This window comes from Vicugna pacos, chromosome 11 (genome assembly GCF_048564905.1).
Source record: "Vicugna pacos chromosome 11, VicPac4, whole genome shotgun sequence".
Lineage (NCBI taxonomy): Eukaryota > Metazoa > Chordata > Mammalia > Artiodactyla > Camelidae > Vicugna > Vicugna pacos.
The window spans coordinates 96,356,964-96,384,892 of record NC_132997.1 but is presented as its reverse complement, the minus strand read 5'-3'; the positions used below and the strand labels follow the sequence as shown (position 1 = coordinate 96,384,892).

Below are 27,929 nucleotides of genomic sequence, written 5' to 3'. Positions count from 1 at the left end.
TCGACCCATCTCTGATTGGTCTCTTGGGCCTCGGTGTCGGTGCGCATGCGCAAACTCCAGCTGTCAGCAGCCGGGGCCGCGGGACCCCCGGCGGAGGTGCTAGTACTTGGAACCCTGCGCGGCCGTCGCCATGGCAGCGCAGGCCACGTGGTGATGGGGCCGCCCACCGGGCTCTCCGCTCCCGCTGCCTCGCTGTCTCCTGGTGGAACCCGCGAGATTCCACCCCCAACTGGGGGTCTGGCGAGTCCCTGGTGCCGGGCTGTTTACGGCCCCACCTCCTAGCCCTTTCGAGCCTCACCAGCCCTGCGAGGTAGGTGTCGCCGTCCACGGTACCGACGAAGACACGGAGTTCCGCGGACGCGCAGGGGCCCGCCTGCGGCACTAGCCACTGCGTGACGAGTCAGGAGCGGAACCCCGAGGCCCCTGCCAGCCTGGGTGCTTGGCCGCGGCCCGGGCAGTGGTTGGCCCCGAAGGGAAAGCCCCTGGGTCGGTGCAGATGCCCCCACGCCAGGCTCAGGCCCGGCCTTGCTGGCATCCCCCAGCCTAGTCGGTGGCACAGCCTTGTCAGTGACGGAATGATCCAAATGTCTGCCTCTAGCCTACCCTCGTTAAGTGCATTTCTTGACCTGAAAGTTTCTTCAAAATCAAGGATCAACTTTAAATGCCTCAGGGCGAGTGGGGATATTTGAAGTACAGACCTGAGCCTGTTTTGCGAGAACAGAGTGGAGGGGACTGTGGCAAACTAGAGAGCGTGTACCGCGCAGCCACTGCCAGTTGTGGCCAAGTGGAAATGCCCCCTAGTGTTGTCCGTTCTGACATTTCAAGAGAACCTGGAGACCTGCATTTTTACAAAAAAACTTGATCTGTAAAACCTGTGCAATAAAATTCATCTACCAGTAAAATTCATCTACCAGTCAGGTTTATCCCATGGACTGCCAGTTTGCAGACTGTTGTAAAGAATGTTTTTAGAAAGCCATTAATTAGAGAAGACATCAGACCTGGATTAAATTTCACCTCTGCCACTTACTGTGCTGTGTGACCCTGGGCACTTTACTCAAACTCAGGGATTTGGTTTCCTCTTCTGTAAAAACAGAGAATAATAATACCTTCCTTCCTGGCTTAAATGAGAATTAAGATCTTGCATGCAAAATATTGTGCCCTATAAATTACAGAGTAAGTGCTGGATAGAAGGGTTTCTGTGGTTGTTGCTGATGCTCAGAGCAGCAGGACACAGTTAACAAGTGTGGGTTTGAGGCGTGGCTGTTTATGACCAGCAAAGAGGCCTTAATACAGTTCCCTGTCTCTTTAAGGAAAAGTGATCATTTCCCCAGCTCCAAAAGTTTCTGGGTAAATCTAAAGTGTTGTTTTTCCACAATGTGAACAAATGTTTACTGAGCATCTTCTACAGTGAAGAAAGTCCCTGAGAAAAGCCAGTGGTTCACAGGACTTAGTCCGTTTCACAGATGCAAGAACTGAGATCAAGAGAAGAACAGGTTAGACCAGAACCCAGGCCTTACCCCCTCCGGCACAAGCTGCTTTTACTCCACAGTGCCGCTTCCAAAGTCCTAAATGGCTTACATACAACCGCCCTGGTCTAAAAGCCTCAGAGTACCTCTGCCTCTCTCCTTCTGTTCCTGGCTTCCTCCTGTTGCTGTAATGCAAGTACCAGATGTCGAGTGAAAAAAAAGCACACAACGTGAGAGCTGTAGTTCTGTTTTACTTGGGTCTTACTGAGGACTATAGCCTGGGAGACAGCCTTTCAGCTGTACAGCTCTGAAGAGGTAGAGGGGGAGGTCAGTATATATAGGAGTTTGTGAAGGGCGTACATGCAATCAAGCACACATCTTGGAAAGAGGTTGCTGCTAGTCAGGAGGAGCAGATGTCTCTGCTAATGATTTTAGTGCTTTTCTAGGTATGAGAAGAGGTAAGAATCTGGGATCATAAAATCTTCTGAAAATCTCTAACTATCCGAAGTCCTATTCTGCCAGATTTTCCCAGAGCACAGAGCGCCTCATTCCTGATCTCTGCCCTGAAATCCTTTCAGAGTGTGTTAAAAGTCAGCGACTGCCGTGGCTTGTGACTCCATCCTTGTAGAGGCGGGTGGCAAACGACATTCTTTAGTTTGGTAGTTTCTTACAGCAGGAAGCTTTCAACTTGGTTGCAAAAGTGGAAGAAGAAAGGAATTCCCATGATCTGTTTCCTTTACAACTTGCATGAGGCCGTGTTAGTTTCCCAGAGCTGCTGTCTCCGAGTGCCACAAACTGGACGGAGGGTACAGCAGAAATGTGTTGTGTCACAGTTCTAGAGACTAAAATTCTAAGATCAAGATGTCAGCAGGGTTGGTTCCTTGTGAGGCGGTGAGGGAGGATCTGTTCCATGCTTCTCCCCTGGCTGCTGGTGGTTCGCTGGCCATCATTGGTCTTCATCTGCTTGTAGAAGCATCACCCCGATCTCTGCCTTCATCTGCACATGGTACTCTCCCTGTGTATCTAAATTTCCCCTTTTTATAAGGACACCAGTGATAATGGGTTAGGACTCACCGGCTCACCCTAATGGCTTCATTTTAACTTGACTGCATCTGCAAAGAACCTGTTTCCAAGTGAGGTCACCTTCTGAGATCCTGGGGGTTAAAAGACCTCAACATTTAAATATCAGATTCAGCCCATCGCAGGGGACCTGCACAAGTTCAGGAACCTGCCGTCTCACTGTGTGCTCGTCAAAGCAAGTGACTGGACAATTGGTATTGGAAGTTCTTGATGGGAGCAAGTGAAGGAGTTCTGTGTGAAGATGTACATTGGCCAGAGCAACACAGTGCTGAGAAGGCTTTGTTCACTTCCTGTGAACCCCTTCGCCTGCCCCCATCCCTAGGATACTCCAGGCTCTGGTGGATGAGAAGCATCCTCGCTGGCTCTACCTGTCTTAAATCTACTCTGCGTGAATTTGACGCTGAACTTGTTAATTTGTTAATTCCACCAGGCCTTCTGTACAGAGTGGCTGGAATGTGCATGCTTCACCCTAAATCGTCCACCACCCCAGCAGAATACGAACTGTGAATCAGAGGAGCCCCGACCTAGAGGCAAACTTTTTAAGCCTTTCTTTGGAATCCTGGGGGTTTGCAGTAGGAAGTGCTCTTCCTGTCTGCACAGCTAGCTGTCCTTACGTCTTTACGCCCACTGTGCTTTGTGACTTACTCTGTTGTGAACTGAGTTATGCCCCTAAATTCCTGTGTTGCAGCCCTGATCCCCAGTGTGACTGTATTTGGATATTGGGCCTTTAAAGAGGCAATTAAGATTAAGTGAGGTCCTAAAGCTTTAACCCCAATCCTATAGGACTGGTGTCCTTATAAGAAGAGGACAAGACACCAGGAATCTGTCTGCACAAGGACAGAGGCAAGGCCGTGTGAGCACACAGCAGGAAGGCAGCCGTCTACAGGCCAGGAGAGGCCTCCCCGGAGAGGAGCTTGGGCTTCCAGCCCCCAGAACTGCGAGAAAATTAACGTCTGTTGTTAAAGCCCCCCGGGCTGTGCTGCCCTGTTAAGGCAGCCCAGGCTAAGACAATTCTAATCTGGTTTCCTCCTCTTTTGCCACAATCCCCTCTGCCCTGCACCCCCGACTTGACCTGACACTTTTCTCTGGGACTCTGTCCTGGACTCGCTTCTTTGCTATCCACAGTCTCACCGGATCCCAGGACTGTAAGTACCATCCATACACTGGTGACGCCGGGGACTTTGTCCTTTGACCTGGCTCCTTTCCCCGGCCCAAACTGCCGACCTGATTTCTCCATCTGGACATCTAATACCAGTACTCTTCAACTTTTTTTTTTCCAACACTGTGGCACGCCTAGTAAATGAATTATTCATCCAGCATATTTCCATAAATAGGTGAGGATTTACAGTTTACAGCCAGAGGCGGTCAGCCCTGGCTTGGGTGGGTGGGGAGGGAAGGGGAATGGGTTCTGGCTGCCCTGGGTCCTACCCAGCTGCCCCAAGAGCTGAGAGGACCAAGACCCCAGGCACGCCTGTGAGCCAGTCACAGCTCGGAGGGCTGGGGCATGTCGGTGGAGGATGGGCATTCTCAACTACGGAGTGTGCAAAACCAACCTCATCCTCACGGCCTGAATGGCCCCACATGGCAGCTCTGAGCCCATCTGCTTGCCCCGGGGGCTCCCTGCACTCCAGCCCCACTGGCTGGCCACCGTACTCTTTCTCAGACTTGCCTTGGTGCACGCCGCTGAGATTTCACGGGCAGGAGTGAGAGTCTGTCCATTTCTAGTCCTGCGTTTTTTTTTTTCCTTTCCATCAAGCTGTAGAAAACATTTGTGAGCACCCACAGCCATTGTAAGGAAGACAACTTTATAATTTACTGTCTAAAATGGGAGACTTGAGAGGGGTTGCAGTGGGCGCTGGCAATAATTACACCAGAACTGCAGGTGTAAATTGGGACTTAAACTGGGATATGTGGTCACCTGTATGATCAGGCCACCCAGGTGGCTGTTCTCCTGCTCTCTGCACATCCCCCGCTCGATCAGTCCCTGCCTCACCTTCACCCTGCTCACCTGACCAACCTTCCCTCTTAATCATACAGCCTAATAGTAACTAGGTATTTGCCCCCTGGCCCCAGCTAGTGATTTTTCTAAGATCAAAACTATCTCCACTGTGATAGTTTATCAAAGGGGCGGCGAGGAGTGGCCCTTCTCATGGTTTCCCCAGCAACCGATGAGCCAACGTGACGTCAGTTCCCCCGTAACTGGTAATCTCCCCTTCCCCTGCTATTGAAGACCACCGCTGTGTCCTGCCTGCTGTCTGCTGCACGCACGGCGGGGTGTCGCTTGGGACCTTGCTTCAGACGTGTGAGATCCCCCATCGATGTCTCTGTCGCTCACTCTGGGCTCTTTGGTCTTGAAACTGGGCGGGTACAGGGCTTGCAGGCCCGCGGGGTGCAGCCTAACATCACCCGAACTATAAAGATAGAAATTCTGCCATCTCCCCTACTCTTTCCCTGCCCCAGAATAGAGGAGGGCTGGGGTCAAATCCCTCCCAGTGTTCAGTCGGAGAGACCCAGAGTGGAGGGAAATAAATAAGAAAAAGTAACTAAGATTAAACCCCAAATGAAAAGCTTCCTAATTGAGTGAAAAATGTCATTCTAACTGAGTACTAGTTCACTTAGGGGCTTATCACCACCAGAAGAGGCCGTGTTGCTTCCTCCAGGCTGTAGATGGAGTGAGGGGCCTGAGCTGGCAGGAGGGGACTGACTCAGACCCTGAAGGCCTGGGTGCAGTTCTGGCTTCGCCTGGACTTCCTGTGTGGGCTGGGCAGGTCCCCCGCCCCACCCTAGCCGCAGCTTTCTCAGCTGAGAAAGAAGGGTTAGCAGTAGAAAGCGCTCAGTACTGGGTAGCTGTGGTGGGATCTCCTGCGAGTCAGTCCGCAGCCTTACTCCCATCTAACAAGGGATGGCATCATGGCTAGTAAAGCTGGGACCAGAGCCCAGGTCCCTTGGTCCTTAGTCCTGTGTTTGTTCTGTGAAACCACACATCCTGACTTTACCCCCAGAGGGAAAGGGGAGGAGAAGAGGGCAAGTGGAAATGAGGGGAGACGAGAAATCAGTCCACCAACTGGAGGCTTCCCACTGCTGCTGGTACGTCCAAACTCCCTGATGCGACCGGCCCGTGTCCCCATGTCCCCTGTCCACTCCAGACCTCTCTCCCTCCCTCAGGCACGTCACCTCAGAGCTTAATCCTGCTCAGGCTCCAGTCTGCATCTGAACATCACGTCCTCGAGGAAGCCTTCTGGCCTCCGTGTCAGTTGGGACGTGGGTCCGCTGCTCTAACAGAGATCTGAGTGAGCAGCGGCCGAAACAGGATAGAACTTTCCTCTGACGTAAAAGCCCCGGCTACCCGTGGCCCTGCCACACAGAGGGGTCCTGCTCCTTCTCCTTTTCCTTCCATCTCCCCCAGGGCGTCGCCCTCCCCTGCAGTAGATGAGCTGGCACCCCCGAACATTCCAGAAGCAGGGAGGGCCGGAAGGGGCACAGCACTTCCTTCTAAGGCAGGACCCAGAAGTGTGCGCAGAACTTTGACTTCCATCCTGTGGGCCAGAACCTGGTCCCCTGGCCACATCCAGCTGCACGTTTTTTTGGGGGGGCAACCACGTGCCCCATTAATAGGGATTCCGTTTCTCTGAGGGAGAAGGAAGAGTGGATATTTGGGGGCCAGTGGCAATCCCTGCCACACCTCCCAGTCCAGTAAGACCTGCCAGCTGGTTTCCACAGCATCTAGACTCTTCCTTCATCCTGCTCGTTACACTACGACCGTCACTGTTTTTACGTATTTGTAAGACACCTGTTTTACCCTCCTATAAATATGAGGGCAGGAACCATAAGTACACCCGGTGCCTAGGACGCAGGAACCGTCTCCCAATGTTTGTCAACTCACTGAGAGGATTCCATGGAACAAATGAAACATTTAGGTGTGATTCAGAGAAGGAAGACACATTTTCATCCTGGTCCCACCCAACCATTTCAAACCAGGCTGTGGACGGATTTCTCACCTGGAATTACATCAGTATGTCCTGTTAGCTCTGTCTCCAATGTGAATCCCCAGTCCAGCTGCTTCCTGACTCCCCACCCAGAAGCCACTGCCTGGCGCCTCTGTAGGAACACTGTTGTGAGAGATTGGCTTGTTGCTGACAGACCCTTTGGAAGCTTGGGGACTTGTGTCCTGGAGCCTGAAACCATGGAGGGACACAGTAGGGCTGAGCAGGGGTCAGGATGCCTGCCTCACAGCATCATGCTCCCACTTTTTAACCCCCACCACAGTTGCTTGCTCTGCGTGCCCTGGAAAGATTTATGCTTTAGCAGAAAATGCCAAGTTTTACCTGCCATTCAGTGACATACCAGATCCCCGGAGCCTCCAAATTGGAAGGCATATCAGTCAAGGTTCGAACAGAGAAACAGAACAGCAGGGGTTTGTATCAGGAGACTTACTGCCTGGAAATGACTTGGGCAGCTGGAGGGGCTGGCAGAGCAGGTCTGAAAGCCTCAGTGGTGCACCCCGACCAACCGACCGGCAGGAGGGGCGGGCTGGGACTCGGCCGAGATGCAGCTGTGGCCCCAGGTGGAACTTCGTCCTCCTCAGGAAAGCCTCCATTCTGCTTTTAAGGGCTTTCCACCGACAGAATCAGGCCCTCTCTGATGACCTAGGTTAAACTCTGTTGCTAAAAGCCAGCTGGTGATGGACTTTGCCACATCTCCAAATTACCTTCCCAGCAACGCCTAGGTTAGCACTTATGAATGAACAGGGAAAAGAGCCTCGCCAAGTTGGCACGTAAGAGTGACCATCACCAAAAGGGAGATTCCTCATTTCTGCGTGACATTCTGAGTAACTTCAGGAAATGATAGAAACGGTGTGACAGCCCATTTCCCCAGACCCTCAGTCTCTCTGGCTAGCCGCTCAAAAGCAGCACTAATTGAACTTGATTTCATAGTTATTATTTGTTCACCCAGGTTTGGTTGCTTAGATACAAAGCAGTTCATTTGCAGCCAAATATTTCTAAGCTGTCCCATAGACATTATAATGTTCCAGAAATATGTTCAGTAATAATTTGTAAGTAATGGCTCCCAAAGTGAACACGTTTCTGCTCCAAACAATATACCCTGTCTGACTATTATCAACCCCTGTGTAATATTTATTAAGTAAGTAACTGCTATTCTAATGCTACTTATGGGGTATAATCTGCGTTTCCAGCAGAGTTTATTCTGCCGGTCTTCAGCAACCTTTCTGAGGCCTTTGGGATGGCTGTAGCATACTTCCCCTCCTTGATACAAAAGGAATTTAATGTCTATTTAAAAAATTGGAGTATAAAATAGAAAGATGTAGAGAAGAAAGTAATCACCCTTCCCTCCCTACCTACCACCGAAGAATATTCTTTCATATTTATGTATATACAAAATCATACTATTTATGCAATTCTGAATCTTGCTTTTTAAACTTAATATCATTTTGTGATTAATCCATGTAATTAAGTTTATGAATACTTCAGTGAGTTCATATAACTGTACCATTTAACCATTCTTTCATTGTTGGACATCTACATTGTTTCCAATTATTTACAATTACAAAGAATCTGCACACAAACTTGCAACCAGTAGATAAATAGGTTCTGGGGATCTCGTGCGCGGCCTAATGATTACAGCCAACGATGCTGTGTTATAAACTTCAAAGCTGCTAAGAGACTAGATCTTAATTGTTCACACCCCAAAAAAGGAATGATAATCATGTGCAGCGATAGAGGTGTTAGCTGTTGCTCCAGTGGTAATCATATTGCAACATGTAAGTGTATCATATCACATTATGCACTTGAAACTTACACAGTGTCACATGTCAGTTATATCTCCTAAAAAAGAATGCCAGGAGGAAGATCTTTATGTTGACCTTTGCACACATTTATGAGTATCACCTAGATGTTTATTCTTTGATGTGAAATTATAGGAAGAACAGGTATGAAGTATATAAGCCTTTTGACATATACCAACAAACTGCTTTCCAGTTTATTAGAAAATTTTTGAAAGATTATCTCACATCATTTGAGAACTAGAAGAGTCAATATCTTTATTTCCTAAAGAGCTTATGAGCAACTTAGTATATTTATCTTGTAATGGAAACAATTATTTGTTTAATTCCTTAAAATATGAGATACTCTATTTGTTACTGATACAACCTAGAACTTGGGTCACTTCTCTTCTGTGAGCCTTAAATGTTCGGCTAGGGCACTGCCTTTCCCTGATGGCTTTCGTCTGCCTTTCCAAGTGGTATCACAAGCCAGCATGCAGTCCCTTGGCCTTATCGGTGACAAGGTCTTCAGAAGGCACAAGCCCCTCAACGCTGAGTCATCGTGTGTGAGGGAGAGGTGCGGCCAGCCGCGGTGGTTACCTTCTCTCCTGCTCCGTCCCATCTGACGCTGCTCAGGAAGAGCCTTTGAGGTCTAATTAAGGTCCATTTCCCTGCTCTGTCACAGCGCCCTGTAAGGACTGCCAGGCGAGAATGAAGGTCCTTTTACTGAAAGACCCTAAGGAGGATGACCGTGGCCAGGATCCCTACATCAGGGTAAGTGCCCAAGGCGATGGTCCCAGAAAGCACAGCCCTGCCTCGTTAATGAAGTCGAGGGGCTGTGAGAGGTCCTGTGACAGGATGTTTTCCCAATTTTCCAAACCCTGGCCAACTCAGAACTATATTCTTTTGTTTGCAGGAATTAGGATTATACGGACTTGAAGCCACTTTGATTCCTGTCTTATCCTTTGAGTTTTTGTCTCTTCCCAGTTTTTTGGAGAAGGTGAGGTTCATCAGTCCGTGTCTGGGCACCCACGTTTATGAGTGGCATGCACTTGGTTTCTGTGGAATCCTCGCTAGCCCTAGCGGGAGGGACTTGTTCACTACCCCGCATTTCACTACCAGACTTTAAAACTGGGATGGCACAAGCTCACCTGGCCCCAGGAGTCTGATGCTGCTGGGTTCTCAGCCTGAGCCCCTGCCAGCCCCTCCAGAGAGCCAGCTGACCCGGAGGTGGGGCCGGGATGGGGACCCGGGAGAGCCGGCTCTGCTGAGGGCACCCAACCTGCACTGCTCTCGGCCTTTCAGAGCCTTTCCTCTTTCTCCTCTCACTTAATCGTGCGCCCTGAGCTCAGCAAAGCTGCCCAGCAGGTGTTTTTTCTCAGCTTGGGCACCTTGGCTGGTCCTCCAGCACATAGAGGGGAGAGTTGGGACCGCTGCCTGGTGGAGTGAGAGATACAGCCGGAGACAGTCCTGGGAAAGCCTTCCAAAGGTTTCAGGTTAGAGATTCAGTGCCCCCAGCAGCCCCCAGCAACGTGGACCCGTCACCAGGCATCTCCCCTGGGGGTCCGTTCTTGACACCCGGGCCAAAGCCAGGGTGGCTTCCTGGGCCTGGTGTGCCCAGCCCTGCCCACCGGGATCCCCGGCCGCTGTTAGCACCAGGGAGCTCTGCGCCTGAAAACCTGCCCATCACTCTTGAGAAAAGCCGCCCTGCATTCTCCCTTTGATTTGAGGGAGACTAAATTATTCATTCAACAATTTACTCAACAAACATTGGTCTGGCTTCTGTCGTGCTCCCATGCCCTGGGTTTGTGTGCTGTGAGGACGCTGTCAGAGGGCCCAAGTGGGCAGGCTTTTCCGAAAACTGCTCTAGCCGGGAACCAGAGCTCAGCATGTGAGGTCGTTGCTAGGACCTCGTGGTCAGAAAACTACTGGAGTGTCCGCAGGAGCCTCTCCACCCCACTGGCCGGCTCTTCCCGTGGGGGCGTCCTGACCCCTCTGTGAAGCTCCAGGCTCGGGGGTCACAGGGGCCCGGGCGCCAGTCCCGGCCCCACCACTCACCTGGGGCTGGCTCCGCATTCTCTCCAAGGCTCTGTGTCTGAACCTGTGCGGTGAAAATAGGTGAGCACATCTCGAAGGGTGCTGTCACAGGCTCAGTGCGGGATTATGGGTAAAACAGCCCAGTGCCCGGCTCAGAATACATGTTCCCTAGATTTTATCACCATTTCTATCCTTGAAGACCAGGGCTTCTGCATGGATATCACTCTTTGCATATTCCAGTTTTATTACAGACACAGGTCAAGTCTACCAGCCTGCCTGCACCCCAGCCAAGCCCAGGCTGAGTCACATTGCCTCCTCGGCTCCATTATACCCGCCACCTGACATTGCTGTGGCCTGTCTCTCCCCAGGACCATGAGCTGCTTGAGGGAGAGGCTGTGAATTCACCTGTCAGTCCTAAAAGGCTGTAGTAAGCTCTCATGTCTTGAGTGGGTGGATGGATGAATGGATGGATGGATGGATGGATGGATAAGTGGGTGGAAGGAATTAGTTTGCCCCCTACTCTTGTGAAACGTGTGGAATTCTGGGAAATGTGGAACTTGGCCATTATATAAAATGCCTTCATTGCTATTCGGTGTGCAGCTGTCTCAGCCTGACAGTTACGGGGGACTCATTTTCACCAGCCCCAGAGCAGTAGAAGCAGTGGAGCTGTGTTTGGAGAAAGACAATAAAGCCGAAGGTAAGGGTGGGTCTGCTGTGAATTCCCCTGGACTTTTCTTTCCTCTGATTTCTCCTGTTGGTAATACTAGATCCCAGAAATAGCTGGACTTCAAGTTTGAAAAAAAATGCAATGAGTTGGCTCAAAAAGTATTTAGGTACCTGGTTACTTCATGTTTTTGTAACCTTTGGAGGGAACAGAAGATGGCCTTTCTTCTTCTAAGCTGTCTCTTAATGTCCTACACAGAAATGACACATAACCTGTTAGCCTTCTGGCGGGAGTGAGCCACGTGTCCCAGGGAGACAGGAGGCAGCACTGCCTCCTGAACGCCCAGGCGGGTGTCGCTGAGGGGGGGGTCTAAGGTTCACCTGCCAGATGGTCAGAGTTTCCCTCACAATGTGTGGTCACCGGTCCTTTCCTCCAGGGGACGATGGGAAGATCCCACAGCACCTGAGAAAACAGTCCATGCAGTGCCAGGCACCTGAGAACACGATCCCCTCCCAGTCCCTCCTCCTGCCTCCTTCCCTCGTCATCAGAGCCCGGTTTAGTCTGTTCCATCAGGCAGCTTTGTAACTGACATTTGTGGAGTGCCTGCCGTGTACCGGGCTCCGTGTTAACTTTGCATGCATGCTCTCGTTTAATCCTAGACCAGGCACACCTACCGTGGTCCTCATTTTACAGATGAGAAAACTGAGCCTTGGGGAGAGTCAGCACTGGTCCGAGGCCATGGAACCAGTCAGTCAGGACAGACCAGCTCCAGTTATACCAACGATTGGAGGCAGCAGGGTGGGTGGTTACCCAGAGTGCGTGGCAGCCAGCTAGGCCTGGGTGCAGGTGGCCGTTCTGACCCTGGTGAGCTCCTTGACCTCCCGAGCCTCAGTTTCCTTGTTTGTGAAGTGGGCACAAATATACCTGCATCCCAGGGGCATCACTTCTCCTACTAGCGAGAGCTTCCCGAGGGCCTAAATGCTTTACCCCCGAGGTGGCGGTGATGAGCGTTTCCACTTGACAAACGAGGAGCCTGAGGAGCAGGGGGTGTGAAACTCTCCAAGCCCACACGGTCTGTAGGCTGCAGATTAATGATTGAGTCCCGCAGAGACGCGTTCAGAGCATCTCCTGGCGCGTGGCGGGCGTTGTTAGTGGCCGTGCTCAGTGGCCATTCTGCTCTCTCTTCACAGTTAATTAGGCTTTCATCGTAGCCAGAACATCCCCCTCTTGGTGTCTCGTACACACATTTACCTCCCGCTGAGGAGACAGTCTAAGGCTCTTCTTGCGGGGAAGGACTCATGCTGTCCGGTCAGCGAGGGGCTCGGAAGCGGAGCCCTGCGATCTCCAAAACGGAGAAGGGCAACTCGAGACGGAGAGGCCGCAGGTTCTCTGCCAGTGGTGCCTTGGGAAGCTGGCTCTTACAGTTGTGCTTTTCCTGTTGTGTGTGTTCTGAGGATGAAGATGACAAAAAAGAAGAAAAGCCCAGAATTGGACACCGTAACTTTTTACAGCACTTTATGGTTTAAAAAGCGTTTTCCCGTACATTTTCTTTTTTTTTTAATGGAAGTGTAGTTGATGTGCAATATTATGTAAGTTACAGTTGTACACAGAGCCCATGCATTTTCTTACTTTGAGTCTCACGACAACTCTCCGATACAGGCAGGAGAGGTGCAGTTAAGTCCAGTTATCTTGACCGGGAAACAGATGAGGTGGGTTAGCTGACTCGCCAGGAACAAACCCAAGTTAAAGGGAAGAGCCGGCTCTGAAGGGCAGGGCCTTCTGTCTTTTTTTCTTAGTGAGTCTAGCTAAGGGTTTATGAATTTCGTTTATCTTCTTTAAAAAGTAGCTCTTATTTTCGTTGATCTTTTCTACTGTGTTTTTAGTCTGCATTTCATTGCGGCCACTGTGAGCTTTATTATTTCCTTCCTCCTCCTGACTTTTGGCTTTCTGATTCCAGCCAGGGCTGGCTCCAGCCGATGTCCACTGCGAGGCTTGGAGAATGGCTTGTTCACATGCTGTGGATAATTTTTTAATAAATATTATTTACATCAGTGGAGTAGGAAAGGAAAGAAGGTGAAACTCAATCTCTGTTGCTATTTAAAAGATGATTTCTCAGAGGAGCATAAAGGGTGGAGTAACACTATAGAATTTAAGGGAGAGTTATGCTCATAATCAGATTTTAGGGAGAAGAACTAGTGCTTCCTTGTCTTCTAAAAGGGTGTCAAACGCCAAGTGGCCTCGTGGTACATTTATACAACCCATTTTCTCTTGGTATTTCTTTAATCCATATTTTAAATGTTTATTTTTTTATCATGAAATGGCAGTGTTTTCTATTAAATTGCATTTGTTTACGAACCTGGAATTTATTATCTCTGCGTTGACCTAATGGATAGTGAGCCCTCTCATCTGAGGTGACAGTTTCTCGGCTGCTTTCAGATTTATGTAAATAAAACCAGTTGTGTTGCTTCATTGACATTTAAGTTGCCTCTATTTCATGACCAGTAATTTTTCTTTAAAAGTCTAGATTTTTTAGTTTTAATATCACCATGCAAATTAATTCTTCAAGTTGTGTTTGTTTTCTGATACTCATTAAAAATGCTTGCGGTGTGAACTGTGGAAGTGATTTAATATTAAGCAAGGCATCCTGAAACATCTGCCTAAGTGATTTTTTAAAATTGGCCTGCAGAATATGAACAGTGTGAAAATGGGTTTTAGTTTGGGATACTGTTCTTTGTATTCAGTTATTAATAGTTTGCCTCGCTCACAAGTTCTTTAGCATAAACCAGTAGCCTTGGGCAGCTGTCCAAATGGCCACTTTGATATTTGAAACTCACATGGAATTTCATATTTTACAGTCTGGAAAAAGTCTCTGAAAGAAAAATGGAATGCCAAGTCGGTGTATGTGGTGGGAAATGCTACTGCTTCTCTAGGTAAGCAATTAAGGTACAAGTAAAACACCAAAGAATGACTGTGATGTTGTGATTATAATGAGAAATATATATCTCTGGTCTTCATCCCTATTCCTGACAACAGAGCTCCTAAAACCTTTGGAATTTCTTAAATGATAAGAAAGATAAAGACGTCTTTTGTTGTTCATAACACACCTCTTTCAACTCCACCTGAGTTGATTTTAATGAGGTGACTTTTGGTCACCAGTGACCGATGATTTGATCAGCCAGGCCTATGTAACGGAGCTGCTGTAAAAACCCAAAAGGACAGTAGCATGGAGGGGTTCTGGTGTTAGTGTTTTCCACATTTTTACAGACAGTCTGGAATTTATGTATTCTTTTTAAAGCACAAAATGTAAACAATGAATGATTAAAAATTAACATTAACATTTTTGAATTACTTAAACAACACTTAGCAATTGCAATTAAATGAACCTATAACTTTGGTTCAAAACAGTTCAGTTTGTCCAAGTGAATATTAAAATTTGGGGGGAGGGTGCAGTGTGAATGAAAAAAGTTTAAGGATTAAAAGCACTTTTTCGGGAGAACAGAATGAGGTTGGGGAAGAGACCAGCATGGAGCGGCCGGGCTGAGTGAGAGATGGCCGGTGGTACGCGGCTCCTGTGGGCGGCGTGACCCCTCCACCGGGTCAGCACATCCGCCGGGAGCGGAATCAGCACCTTGGTTGCCAAGGGAGCCACCCCCACTGTCCTACATCCCCCCCAAAGATAAGCTAAGAATTGGCTTATACTTTCTTTTAATTATTTCTATTTTTCTGGCAGAAGAGGAAAGAAAATAATATAGGTAATTTCTGGCTTATACCAAAAATTCAACTGTCAAATTCAGTGCACTTGTGAATTTTCCTATTTTGACCTTGTACTCCAGATTCACGCTTTCCCATGTTAGCTGATAAATAATTTCGAGCTGTCCCATGACCTTCAGTTTGATTCAGTAGCATATACTTCACATTTTGATCTCACTGTTCTGTCAAATGAGAAGGAAACTAGAAAAAAGAAAATGGTGAGACACCAGTGAGAAATCTGTCTGAGACTTGGAGCAGTGGAGGCTGGGCCCTCACGAGCTACAGCCTGGGTGCCAGAGCTTTTGTCTCAGCTGGGCACTTCATTGGCCTCAAGCAGCTCCCTGTTTATTGGGTCATGAAGGGAAAGGACATGTTCTAAATGTTGGAAACATAATTTCAAAGGAGGGATGAAATCAGAGATTTTGCAGTTGTAAAAAATCTCTTGGGAGAAACCATACCCTGTCTTCACATGAAGGTCAATGACCCAACTTTTGAAAAGTTCTATTTTAGTTTACCTTTCCAGACGTGATGGACAAAAGGAGCTGCCTTTAGTGGTTTCTGTTCACCTGAATCTCAGCAACAGCCTGGAGACCTAGAGGAGGTTGAGCACTGACAGCTAGAGGAGACCAGGCCCCATGTGTTTGTCATCTTGGCTGTGTAACAGATTACCCCAAAACTTAGCATCTAGAAACAACAAGCATTTAATATCTCACAGCTTCTGTGGGTCAGAGATGGCTTAGCTGGGTCCTTCTGGCCCAGGGTCTCTCACCAGGGTGCAGATACCCCAGCTTGGCGAGGGGAGGGTCTACTTCCAAGATCACGCACAGGGACCCACCTCCCAGCTCCCGCATGTGGGCATCTCTGAAGGGCTTCTCACGGCATTGCAGCTGGCTTCTCCTGTTGTGAGACAGTCCAAGAGCCAGCACCCAGGACAGAAGCCACAGTCTTGTACAACCTAATCATGGAAGTGATGTTGCATCTCCTTTTTGTTTGAACCAAGCTAGTAAGTCCAGTCCACACTCATGGGGAGGGCTTGATGCAGGGGTGTGGGTACCAGCGGTCACTGGGGCCAGTTCACGGCACACAGGAGCCCTCTGGTCACACTGAGCGCATGAGCTTCTGGCTCTCCAGCGGCTGTGAACCAAATCAGGAAAGCTGACCATTTTAAGCAAAGAGAGGAAACAGCAGAAATGTTTCTCAAAGTGAAAATGAAAACAGGGTCCAGTGAGCAACACAGGGTCTCGTTGTGGAAGCCCAGCGAGAAGAGGTGCTCATGCATCTTCGTAAACGTCATGCCTTGACCTGCAGTTTTGTGCATGTTACTGATTGCTGATAGTGGAGAAAAGCTCACACTGTATCTTTGCTCTTGGGCTGTGTGGAATCTCACGAGAACATTATTTTGACTAGATAATTTATGCTTATTTCAATAAGACTGAGCCGGCCCCGGGCCCTTCCTTCATCAACATCCCCTGCAGAGTGTTCCCCGTCTGGAAAAGTGCCCAGGAGACTGGGGGCCGGCTCCTTGCTCAGTTCATGAACAGGAGTCTCACAGGAGTGGTGGGTGCAGCCCCTGTGGTCCTGGGGTCCCTGTTGGCAGGTCATTATGAAACCTCACCTCCCTTCCTTTCCATCTCAGCCCAGCCATGTCAGCACAGGACCCCTTTCTGGAGGAGGGCGGCCTCATCTTCCTAACTGAACGAGGCCACTGATGGCTTCTGATCGCCCCAGGCGCTCGCCGCCTCCTGCCTGGCTGCTGAGAACGCCGCCTTCCCGGCTCTCCTCCCTAGTGGCCAGCAGCTTGCTCTCGTATAACCATTAAAACAGTCCCGTCTGGTTGGTGTCTTCCCCTCCTGCACACGAGCTGGGTGGCTCTCAGAGGAATTGGAGGTCACCCCAAGCCTCCCCTTCTGGCTCCCCAACGGCGACAGGATGCTGCCATGTCCCCGCACCGGCTTTCAAGGGGAGGCTTTCACCGTGCCATTTGTAAAGCACGTGCCTCTGTATTTGCACACTAAGAAAACAACACCAGCACAGAAGGACTTTAACAGCCATGGAAAGAAATGTATTTTGTTACTGTTTTCCAGTGAATAAAATTGGCCTGCACACAGAGGGAGAAAACTGTGGAAACGCGGAAAAGCTTGCAGAATACATTTGTTCCAGTAAGTAGAAACAGGGCACCCCAAATGAAGCCCATTTATTTTTGTTCGCTGGTCTCACAATCCCCACCACCTCAGGAAAGGGCTGTTTCCTCAGTGCCTCCACCTGATCACTCTCCTTCCAAAGATGAGCTCCAGCCGTGGAGTGGTTCAGCCCTTTGGAAATCCTCAGGCTGTGCTCTCCTGAGCCCAGGGGACGTGCCTTCATCAGCTTTGGGGTCCCAGTCTCACTGACCCCTCTCCTGCACCGCCCCCCCCCACAACATCTGGCTAAAACAGTTCACTGGGGTCCAGCAAACGTGGCCCAGGAATGTCTGTGTGCCAGGCTGTTTCCAGGGCAGATGATTTGGCTGCACGCACAGCTGGTGCATTAGTTCTGAAAGGTGATGAAAGGGAACCGAGTCATTCCTCATCCTCAGGTCCAGAGCCATCAAGCTGGTGCTCCTTGCTTTGCAAACACGAGGCAAAATGGATCAGTGAGTGTCACTTCTGAGATACCACGCCGGTGTTGTGGTTAAGTGACTGAAGGCTTGGAGGGTGGGTGGGAACACCTTCTGCCCTCATCTCGGAGGGTCCTGGCCTGCGTTCTTTGCAAAACCTTTGTTCCTTGCTCTGAGTTACCACTAGCATGTCTGTGGTTCCTAATAAATCTTCAGTTCGCAATTCGAATATCCAAGTAAGAATCCGTCTTCACTGCTAACGGGGACTTTCACCTTGGCTTCACCCAGGCGTTAATGATTTCCTTCCCCAGGAAACATTGAGGCTTGATTTTAAAAGCTAAGAGTCTACTTCCAGGGCTTGGAGTAAACAGACCAGTTCATAGTTACGGCTTATTTATTTTACTGAAACACGCAACACTCTGTGCCAGGCACTATTGTAAGCCCTTAAAGCTATTAACTAATTTAATCTGATAGCGCATCGTTTTTCCCTCCCAGGATGTCTCCCCTAATGGAAAAGAAAGCAAGTTAAGTGGCAGAAGGTGGAAGACAGTTCTCTCATTCTGAGGGAGGGAGGGAGGCGGAAGGGTGTCGGAGGCAGACAGATCGCACCACAGTTTACGTGGCTTGTCCTCCGGACTTGCAGCTGAGCTAACGAGGGACCTGCAGCCTTGCGCACCTGCCGGGCTCTTCCTCCGTCTCCCCAGCCAGCCTCGTCATCCCAGGCATCTCCAGTGAAGTGCCCACTGCCTGCACCGCCCACATTCCCACAGCAGGCCTGGGCGGGGGCAGTCACTGCGGACTTCTCACGTTGCCAGAGTTTTTCAGATACGCACATCTCCAGTGAAAAAGCTCGTTCTCATTATTGTAGTCACCTATGGTGACTGTTTATGGAGCCCCCACCCACCCCAGCTGCACAACGTTCTCTTAGGATTTTCAACACGGCTCTGTCTCCAGCTCAGAGGCCAGGCTCCCTTTGTGCTAAAGGAGCAGAGTGGGGTCCCCGAGCCCCGCAGTTCACCATTTCGTATGGGTTGGGCTCCTGCCAGGTCCTGGTCTCTCCCTGTTGTCCCAAGGGGACCGCATCTCTCTCCTCTGCAGAGTCAGCCAGCTTTAACATTGGCCTATTTGGCTTTGGTCTGTTTGGGTTAAAAATCTGCAGACAGTACGCTCATACCAAAAAGGAATGGGTTACTCGCTTTTGACTTCTTGGAGGGGGTTAGTGCCCAGGGAAAACAGTTGTGGCTGATCCCTCCTCTCCTATGGCAGAAAGGAGTCCTCAACCAGGACATTTTCAGGTTTTCCTCCCATGTGCCGACAAGGCAGTGCTTCTCCATGAAGCCAGCAGGGCTGGCTGGGCCTGCCCGTCCTGGCTCTCTGCTGGGCACCGGAGGTGCAGTGCGAAAAGACAGGCGCCTGCTCTGCGCCAGGATGCATGTCTGAGCCCCCCCTCCCTAGTAGTGACCAGCAGTCAGAGAATACGAATGAGCAGCTCGGTACTCTGCTAGACCCGCAGAGGAGCTGCTGCAAAGGGCAGATGCCGGAATCCTCCAGAAGGCCCTCGCACACCCCTGGGGCTGGTCCCACAGCTGCCCTAGAGCAGGTGCTGGGAAGTCTGTGGGAGCAGCTTGGGCCCCTAGACTCCTGCACACCCCACCACCCAACACACACACGGACACATACACCAGAGGGACGCCTGGGCTCTGGTCATGGCTTTGCAAACGCGTCTCTGAGGCTGGCATCTGTACTGCATGCAGACATTCCCTCACGCTGGAAGCGAAATCAGTGGGCATCTGTTTATCTACTGTATGTTTAGAAGTTTCCCAGTTCCCTGTGTTCTTTTATGTCAGTACTGATGTTTACAAAGCGGTTTACAGAAGACATTTGCCAGCTGGTAGTTCTTTAATAACTGAAAACAAGGAAGCCTGCGTACTCCTATTGTTTAGCCGGCCTTCGTGGAGATGGGGCCCAAGGGGGGGACCTTGGCTCGTTGTTTCCTTCGATTGCAGTCACCAGAAGGTGTGTTCAGAGAGGTCTCCCCGATGTAGAAAAATACATGTTAGTGCATGGCCAACACCCATCAGACCTTCTTACCTCTGGGGGAGGGTAAAGCTCGGTGGTAGAGCGCATGCTTACCTTGCACACGGTCCTGGGTTCAATCCCCAGTATCTCTATTAAAAATAATAAACAAACAAACCTAATTGCCTTCCCCTGCACCCTGCCCCCCGCAAAAAACGTATTTCTGATTGAGAGATGGAGGGGGAAAGTGGTCAGTTTTACTGAAACGCTTTGTTTTCACATTTGGGGACGATGCTGGCATCTGACAGCCCGTCGGTTTTGTTGGGTGGTATTGCCCACTTGCCATCTTCACGATTCTGCGGAGAGCGAGCTTCCAATGGCAGATGCCCTGAGGTCTCGGCGCAGAGTGGAGATGTGTGCGGGCAAGAGGCAGGGCCCCTCTCAGCAGGCGGGGCCCCCTCACGGCCGTCCGTCAGCCCCTTGGGCAACTGGCCTGGCGGCCACCGTTCCCCCTATTACACAAATGGCCACGCGGCTTGTCTTTGTCAAGGTGGCTGCATGTCCACTCGTGGCCACACCACCACTGGTCTCCTGTCTCATGGGCAGGGCCCAGGCTCCAGCCACCTCTCATCCCATCAGGGCTCCTCCAGAGGTGGGTGGTAGTGGGAAGTGTTGCTCTCTTGCCAACACCAGGCCTAACCTCTGACCTGACACTGGTCACTGCGCTCTAACCAGCACCTGCTGCCTGGCACCACCAGGACAAGAGTTTGGGAGTGGGTGACAGCAGCCCCCGGCTCATGCGGCTGTTTTTCCCACATGCTTCCCCCCCCCCCCGTGACCCTGTGATTGTCCTCCCACCGGGTCCTGTAACAGAAACCTAAGACAGGGTGGGGCCCAGAGCTGCTCCTCCCACGCCCCTGGGCACATGCACCTCCTGGAGTTTCTGCAAAGTTCTACAAAGTCTGCTGCTTTATTTGCAGGGGAGTCGTCAGCACTGCCTCTTCTGTTTCCCTGTGGAACCCTCAAAGGCGAAATCCTGCCAAAAATGCTCAAGGAGAAAGGTGACTAAAATGCACTGACTCGTGGGCACCGCCTTCCCAGGGCTCTTTGGGGACCACGGAGAGCCTTCATGGTAACAGAAGTGTCCACCCTGGGAGACCTTGAGGGAGAGCAGGTGTGGGTTGGACCAGCCAGGCTGGAAGGCGGGGCGCCCCTCCTGTTGGGGGGGGTGCAGCCTGCCTTCCCTGCTTCAGATCTGCTCCCTCCACCCACTCAGCCCAGCTGGGAGCACGCAGAGGGTTGCGGAGCCCCCACCAGGAGGACATGGTGTGGCGGGGACCCCAGGGCGGGCACACGCAGAAGTCAGTCTAAGGAGGGAGCTGACCTCATCCCGCAGGCCATGTCCCCCAGCTCAGCCGCTCAGGCCTCACTTCACCTCTGTCCTGGATCCCGGGCTCTGTCTCAGAACCAGCCCCTGCGCCTGGGGCTCTCCAGCTCCGCTGACTCCAGTGTCTGGGGTGTCACCTGCAGGCCTTCTGTCAGAGAGCTGGTCTGGGAGGAGGGGGTCATTAGTGGTTTGGAGCACGAGCTTCAGAATGAGGCAAAAACAGGTTTGAATTCTCTGCTGTTCATTAGCTGTGTGAGTGCGCGCTGCCCACACCGTCCCTCTGAGCATCCTCTCGGGGAGGTGGGCATCAGGAAGCACAGAGCCCGCCTCCCGGAGCTGCTGTGAGATCTCACAGCATGAGGGCTCCAAAAGCAAACGGTTCATGGACCAGCAACTTTTATGTCACCCTGCTGTTTTGAACCTTTGACAGCCCACGTGAAGAATGTTCCCCAGAATGATCTTGGACCTTGTCACTGTCCCCTCCTGCAGTAAAACAGAGTGAGATTGTATCTTCTACCCGTATTATTGTCTGTCTTCCAAACGCTACCAGGGACAATGGCACAGGACATTGGGCAGTGAGATGGGCAAGGTCATTGTCCTTTCTGGACAAGGAAAGGCTGGGAGAGAACAAAAGAGCCCGATCCCAGGTGTCCTTAAAGAAATCATACATAAATCGGAGGTTTGGTACTTCAGTTTTCTCTCTTCAGGTTTTTGGGGTATGAAATGGTGATAGGTTGCTATTTTATGCTAAAATCATCTTTATATTTTATGAGAGGTTTTCTCTCCACCCCATCCATCATTTTCATTAGCCCAAGGACCCACTCCCTCCCTGACACGTTTCATCATGTCGCTGAGTGGCCGCCCTAGTCCACGTCCACGGCCTTGAAATCTGTGCTCCTCCCTCATCGCCAGCCCTGGCCACATTGGGGGTGTTCAGAGCCACCGAACAGAACAGGAGGGAATGTGGGACAGTCCCCAGCCTAACCGGTGCATCTGCAGAGGGGGCCCTGGGCCTGTGGAAGGGGGTGGCCCATCCAGGAGAGGCAGAGCTAGGACGCAGCTGGGGCCCCTGCCTGACTCACGGCCTCCCCGTCCCCCGAGAGCTGCCCTTGGACCTCGCTTCCTGGCATCAAGTTGCTGGGGACCAAGGTGCCCAGGCCCCAGAAGGCTCCTGGCTGCCTGCTTCAGCCCCCAGCCTTGTAAAGCTCCCTCAGAGCTCTGCCCCCAGCCCTTGCCCCATGCGGGATTCCACACAGGCGGCCTCCACAGCGGAGGGTCGGGGCCAGTCCGGCGGACGGCCCACACAAACTGGAAAAAATGCGTCCACGGCACGAAGGGTGGCTGAGGTTTCAGAACCCTTGTCCTTCCTCTCCCATGTGAGCCGCTCCGCAGTGTTAAGCAGGCTGCAGGGGGCCAGCCGAGTCTACCTGCACTCAGTCCACACCTCTCAGCTCCCGGCAGCTTGTTCCAGGAGGGCGGTGCCCACTGGGGCGGGGTCGGGGGTCCTCCACTAACTGCCCCAGGGTGTTCCCAGTGCAGTAAAGTCCCTGTCCTGGTTTTGATGTCCAGGGATCCCCATGGAAAGCATACCCGTCTATCAGAAGATCCCACACCCGGGAATCCAGGTGAACCTGCACAGCTACTATTCCCAGCAGGTGCGTGGGGTCTCCGGGGGAGCCGGGGCGGGCGCATGGGGTCTCCTAGGGGAGCTGGGGCAGACGCGCGGGGTCTCCCGGGGGAGCCGGGGCAGGTGCGTGGGGTCTCCGGGGGAGCCGGGGCAGGGCAGGCACCCGGGGCAGGGGTGGGTGGGGGGAGAGGCTGGAGAGGGGGCTGGGCCCACACTGGCAAGGCCTGCAGTGCCCACAGAGGAGTCTGGATGGAATTCGGGAGGCCACAGGGACCTTTGGAGGCTTCAGGCAGATGAGTGCATGGCACTTGTTTGAGTTGATCCAAGTTTCCCATGTCTGTATTCAGTAAGACGTCTCCCCTTCCCCTCCCAGGACAGGCTTCTGAGTGCCTGGCCAGTACTGGGAGGCCTTGTCAGCACAACCAGAGCAGAAGGGCCATGTGGGCCAGTCTGTCTGCTGTCTGCTGTATTTCCAGAATGGATGGAGAGGTGACAGGGAGCTGGGCTCCTACATGACCCGTACCACTCTGGCCACATAAGCTGGAGGCATCATCCAGCTGGGCACTAGGTCCACGCTGCCTGTGTCCTCTGACCAGGCAGATGCAGACCTGGGGGCCAGCAGAGGAGCGGCGCCCAGCCTCTCCCATCGCACCCCTCTAAACAGCTCCTGACCTGAGCTCGGCCTGATGGAGCCAAGAGTGCCAGCGTCAGTGAGGACCCTCTTGCTGTGAATGTACGGGGGCCGCAGGGGGCTCCAGGGGCTGATGGTGACTGGCTAGGGGAGCACGGCTCCCCTCGGCCCCAAGGCAAGAGGTGGCCTTGCTTTCTCTCCCTGCAGGGCATTCCAGCCAGCATTACGTTTTTCAGTCCCTCTGGCCTGATGTACAGCCTCAGGTATATTCAAGAGTTATCTGGTGACAACATGGAACAAATTAAGGTGAGGTATTCTGTGCACTTTTGATCTTCTTCAGATTCTTTTTTTAAAATTTTTACTAATTTTCCTAGAGTTTCCCTGTAGAGTCAAAGCACTCCTACTTGCAGATGCCCTGATGGCAGCTGAAGAAAAGGCAGGGCTTTGGGCATCCCAGGCCCCGTGCTTAAAGCTCAGCAGCCCCACTTCCTGGCTGGTGCTCTTGGACAAGTTACTTAACCTCTCTGAGCCTGTTTCCTCATTTGTAATGTGAGGATAACTGTCCCTTTGTGGCCTTTATGACGTGTGTATGGTCTTCCCTTGTAACTTAGTCTCAGGATGAGATGGAAGAGTTCAAGGAAAGCCCTCAGCTCCAGGCCTGGCACAGGTGTTAGCATTCTTCCCCCTTTTTTCCATTTAACTGTATTGAAATTACCTATCCGAAAAGCATTTCCCCTTTTCACATCTTTTAATTCAAAGGATTTCTGTTCCCATTTTTACGGACTGTGTTTATTCCGAGTCTACAAGTAGTCCCAGCGCTGTGGTGCCTGTCGTGGGGATGCTGTGGGCCAGGCTGGAGGGGACTGAGGACAGGGTGCAGGTGTGACCGGGAGCCCTGCAGGCACTCATACGGCCAGGAGCAAAGGCCCTTACCTTTCATCACAAGCGTGGCTCATGGTTGGGACTGTCCCCCAGTTTTATAGTGTTAGTTTCAGAGAAGTTGTGCATCCTGTGCTGGGTCACACAGGAGGAGGAGGAGCCATGATTTGGACCTCGGATGACTGAGTCCGTGTTATTGGCCCTGGTGGCCCGTGGATGGGGTATTTCTAGCCGGTATCCTGCGTCGTTCTCACACCAGTTCGGGGTAGGAATCCCAAGTAACAGGAACTACTGTCCTCACTACAGGTGAGGAGACGGAGGCTGAAAGGCCTGCCCGAGTCCTGGGGGGGCACTAGACGGCCCAGGGCTTGCACCTGGGTCACTGGGGAGGGAAAAGAAAATCTAGCTCTTAGGTTCGGGGGGACTGAAGAGATACGACCCACAACGAGGTCCCACAGTCGTGGGCACGTGGTGAGTGCTTCCTCTCAGGAGGCTGGCATGTGTGGCGGTGCGGGACCACCCCAGTTCTGGCCCCTCTGCACCTGCAGTAGGAGCCCCTCCAGTCCCAGAGGCTGTCGTGACTTGCCTGGGCAGTTACATCCACATAACATATCCATCCCGCCCCTGCTTCTCAGTGTTTGTCCACTTTGAGGAAGAACGAAGTGTATTTAATTACACTGTATCTTCTTCCAAAACTTACTTTTTTTAAAAGTACAGGTGAACACTTGAAATCTAAACTTAAGGCGTGACCCATTATGAATAGGCTACCGCCCGCCCTGCCCACAGACCGCCCAGCAGCGGGGCTGAGGGAGCTTCCCTGGCTTAAGTCTGTCACAGGCTGTTTTCGTCCCCTTCAGACACTCGGGGCTTCTCAGCATTCCGGGCCACCTCTCCCTGCACAGTTAAGGGCACCGCCCCTGGTGTTTTGAGTACCACCAGGCCTTGACTCTGCCGTTGCTGGAGGGTGGGGGGGTGGGCGACTGAGCCACCACTGTGAGCATTTAGTGCGGGCTGTTTGGGGCCACAGGGATGCCGTGCACCAGCGGAGTTAGCCTTCATGTCGGCAACTTCACTGGCTCAGGCAGGAATTTCCAGTTTTGACAAAGGATGCAGGCCTGGCCCATGGATTGGGCATCGTCCCTTTCCCGTCCAGCTCTGCCCCCCGTCTGCTTGGTGGCCGCCTCCCTCCCCAGGATTCTTGGCAGGACCCACTGTACAGCACTGCACAGCATGCAGGTGGGCCACAGAAGGTCAGGGGGGGCTCCCGACAGCTGTCTCTAAAGGCCACAGAGGAGTCGTTACAAAGCAGTAAGGAAGCAAATTCACATGAACCACCAGACTAGCAGAGGCAACTGAGTGCCCTGTCCACCACCTGCCAGGTGTGTTCCCTTCTCACGGTCCACCCCCGCACGGGCCGCTGAAGTGGCCACCTTCACGCTTTGAGGTCACCATCCAGTGGTGGCAGAGCTGGGCTCCAGACCCAGCTGCCGGCCCCCACGGCAGGGCTGGCCCGCTCACGGCACAGGCGGTGCCCAGGGAGGGGCAGGACATTCGCACTGGGCCTCGGGGCCAGGTCGAGGGGGACACCATATGGCTCCGGGGGCGGCGTCTGCAGCCGGGGCCAGCCCTTCAGGCTCTCTGCGGCCAACCAGGCCTGTGGTGCGGGGTCAGCTGGCAGCGCTCTGTGAGCAGGGGGTTCCAGAGGGAACAAAAGACTCGCGTGGAAAAGTCATGTGACCAAACTGCTGCCGCTGAAATCCTGTTTGCTACTTGCTGGTTCCTAGTCTCAGGGAGTTTCTTTCTTTTTCAACTGAAAAACAAAAGCAAAAACAGCTTTATTGAGAAATAACTCACGTACCATCGTCCTGTGGAGCTGGGGTTTGAGGCCAGCCCTCTGGCTGCCGGCCCTGGTCTCGGCCCTGGTCTCGGTGGCTCCGCTCCCCTGGGGGGCCCAGACCCCGCGCCCGCCACACCCAGAGCCCCTCCAGGCTTTGTTCTGTGCTCCACCCGGCCCCACCCGGGCCCCCAGACACAAAGCGGACGCTTCTGAGAATGCGGCCACGGTGGCAGGAGCTGAGTCCAGACCTCGGTCGTGCCCCACACGGAGCCGCAGGGACGGTGAGACCCACTCAGGCTGATGGCGAGGCTGTCAGGAGGCATTTCGTAGGCAACAGAGCTAGGTTCACATCGGGAGGTATTATCACGTTTACAAGCTGTCGTGTGGGAGTGATGTCCTAACAGACAGGATGCCTGGCAGCCCAGTGCCCGTCGCCCTCCAGCTGCAGCGCTCAGGCCCCTCTCTTCTCCCCGCAGTTCGTCGCCATCGGCCCCACCACAGCTCGCGCCCTGGCCGCCCAGGGCCTGCCTGTGAGCTGCACCGCAGAGAGCCCCACGCCGCGGGCCCTGGCCGCCGGCCTCAGGACGGCGCTTCAGCCCCGCGGGTGCTGAGTCCGCTGCCGCTCGCCCTTCCTGGGCTGCCGCTCCCCCGCGGCCCCGGGCAAGGTGCTGCCGCCTCCGGTGGAGCTCCCGGGAAGCCGGCGCCCTCAAGCTCCTGCCCCGGCCCGCGTGGAACCCCCGGACATCAGGCCCCCGTGCCCCTGACCTTCCTCCGTGGAGACCAACTGGGACCCTCGCCCGGCGTGTGCCGGCTCCCGTGGCAGCAGGACGGAAATCAAATAAAGCGCACTGGCCACTTGTGTGACTGGGTATTGTCACCTGCTGTCTGTCTGTTGTCAGTGCAGAGCAGTGTTTGGGGCGGAAGCGGACGTGCCCAAGTTCTGATAACAGACCTGGTATGATAATAAAATTTGCTGTGTCTGAAGTTTTGTTCATCCTATACAAGAACATCGAAGTTCCTGCTTTTGGGAAATTGTAATTCAAATGTGGAGAGACTTCGTTTCCTTCAGAAATACAAATGCAGCAACCGTCAGCCAGCCGGGGCATCTGAGGGGGCGGGGCATCTGAGAAGGAGGGGCACCAGAAAGGGGGGGGGCATCTGAGAGGGAGGGGCATCTGAGGGGAGGGGCATCTGACGGCGGGGCGTCTGAGAGGGCGGGGCATCTGAGGGCGGGGCATCTGAGAGGGAAGGGCATCTGAGAGCGCGGGGAGGTTGATTTACTTGGGGGGCTTTATGCACAGGTATAGGGTCCTGCAGGGCAGCTTCGGGAATCTGTCCCTGAACTTTATTTCCACGTTTTCCGTCTTGGCCTGGGTTTTGAGCTGGGTGAAATGAAACCTAGGTCTGTCAGTAACGTAAGAGGGCAGTAGGAAAGATTCCTGTGTTCCCCGCACAGCGTGGTCTCCGTGGGAGTTCACATTGAAAGGCCTCTTCTGTTGAGCGACTCCAGCCCCACACACAGGGCCTCTCTGGGCTCCATTCCAATTAACCACCCTCGGGAGGGGACGTCACTGTTATTCTCATTTCTCTCAAGCGGTTAAGTGACTTGCTCAGTCCTTAGACCAAGGCTCGTGACGTTCATAAACCACCTCCCGTCAGGTTGATGGTTAGTCCCCAAATCTGGGTGTGCCCTGGACAGAAGCTGCAGCTTCTGTGCTGACCCCATGTTTCTGTCTACAGTCGTTTTTCTGAGTACAAGGCAGAATCCATCCCATAGCCTCTGCTTTGAAAGTCAAATCTGGATTGTTGAGTTCAAAATCCTTCCCACGCTCAAGGAGCCCTTTTCTGCCAGCATTCTCTTGTCTGTTCTTGGGGCAGATCCCAGTCCCTCGGGGTCCAGGTGAGATTCTGGTGGTGCCTTCCAGGGCCCGGCAGCCAAGGAGGCCGAGCCAGGTATGGCCAGAGCCAGGCTGCTGTGCACCTCCCTAAGCCACTCTTCAGAGCCACTCGCAGGAGCCCGTGGCCGTGGAGAGCTGTGCCAGCCACACCACGGTTGCAGGAAGACTGTCTTGACACCAGCCTCAGACTGAATGTCCCCTCCTGAGACTAGAGGCAGCTAGACTAACCCTAACTATCCCCGCTGCAACATGGTTCTGCTCTGGGAGGTGAGCATGCAGCTG

General features: G+C 52.5%; 1 protein-coding gene across 2 annotated transcripts; it reads left to right on the top strand.

Moving 5' to 3' along the window:
- The first annotated feature begins 25 nt into the window (after window positions 1-25).
- Window positions 26-26,733, top strand: UROS (uroporphyrinogen III synthase). 2 transcript variants are annotated; one of them, XM_072972097.1, is made up of 10 exons: window positions 26-310; window positions 9,011-9,099; window positions 9,242-9,325; window positions 10,963-11,059; window positions 13,882-13,956; window positions 16,861-16,935; window positions 20,369-20,449; window positions 22,345-22,430; window positions 23,241-23,339; window positions 26,226-26,733. In XM_072972097.1, exons 2-10 carry the CDS (start codon window positions 9,037-9,039, stop codon window positions 26,358-26,360), a joined length of 795 nt encoding a protein of 264 aa, XP_072828198.1. In that variant the 5' UTR covers window positions 26-310; window positions 9,011-9,036; the 3' UTR covers window positions 26,361-26,733. The 2 variants fall into 2 exon arrangements, with proteins under 2 accessions (XP_072828198.1, XP_072828199.1); XM_072972098.1 differs by lacking the exon at window positions 26-310 and adding an exon at window positions 3,505-3,691.
- Window positions 26,734-27,929: the final 1,196 nt, after the last annotated feature.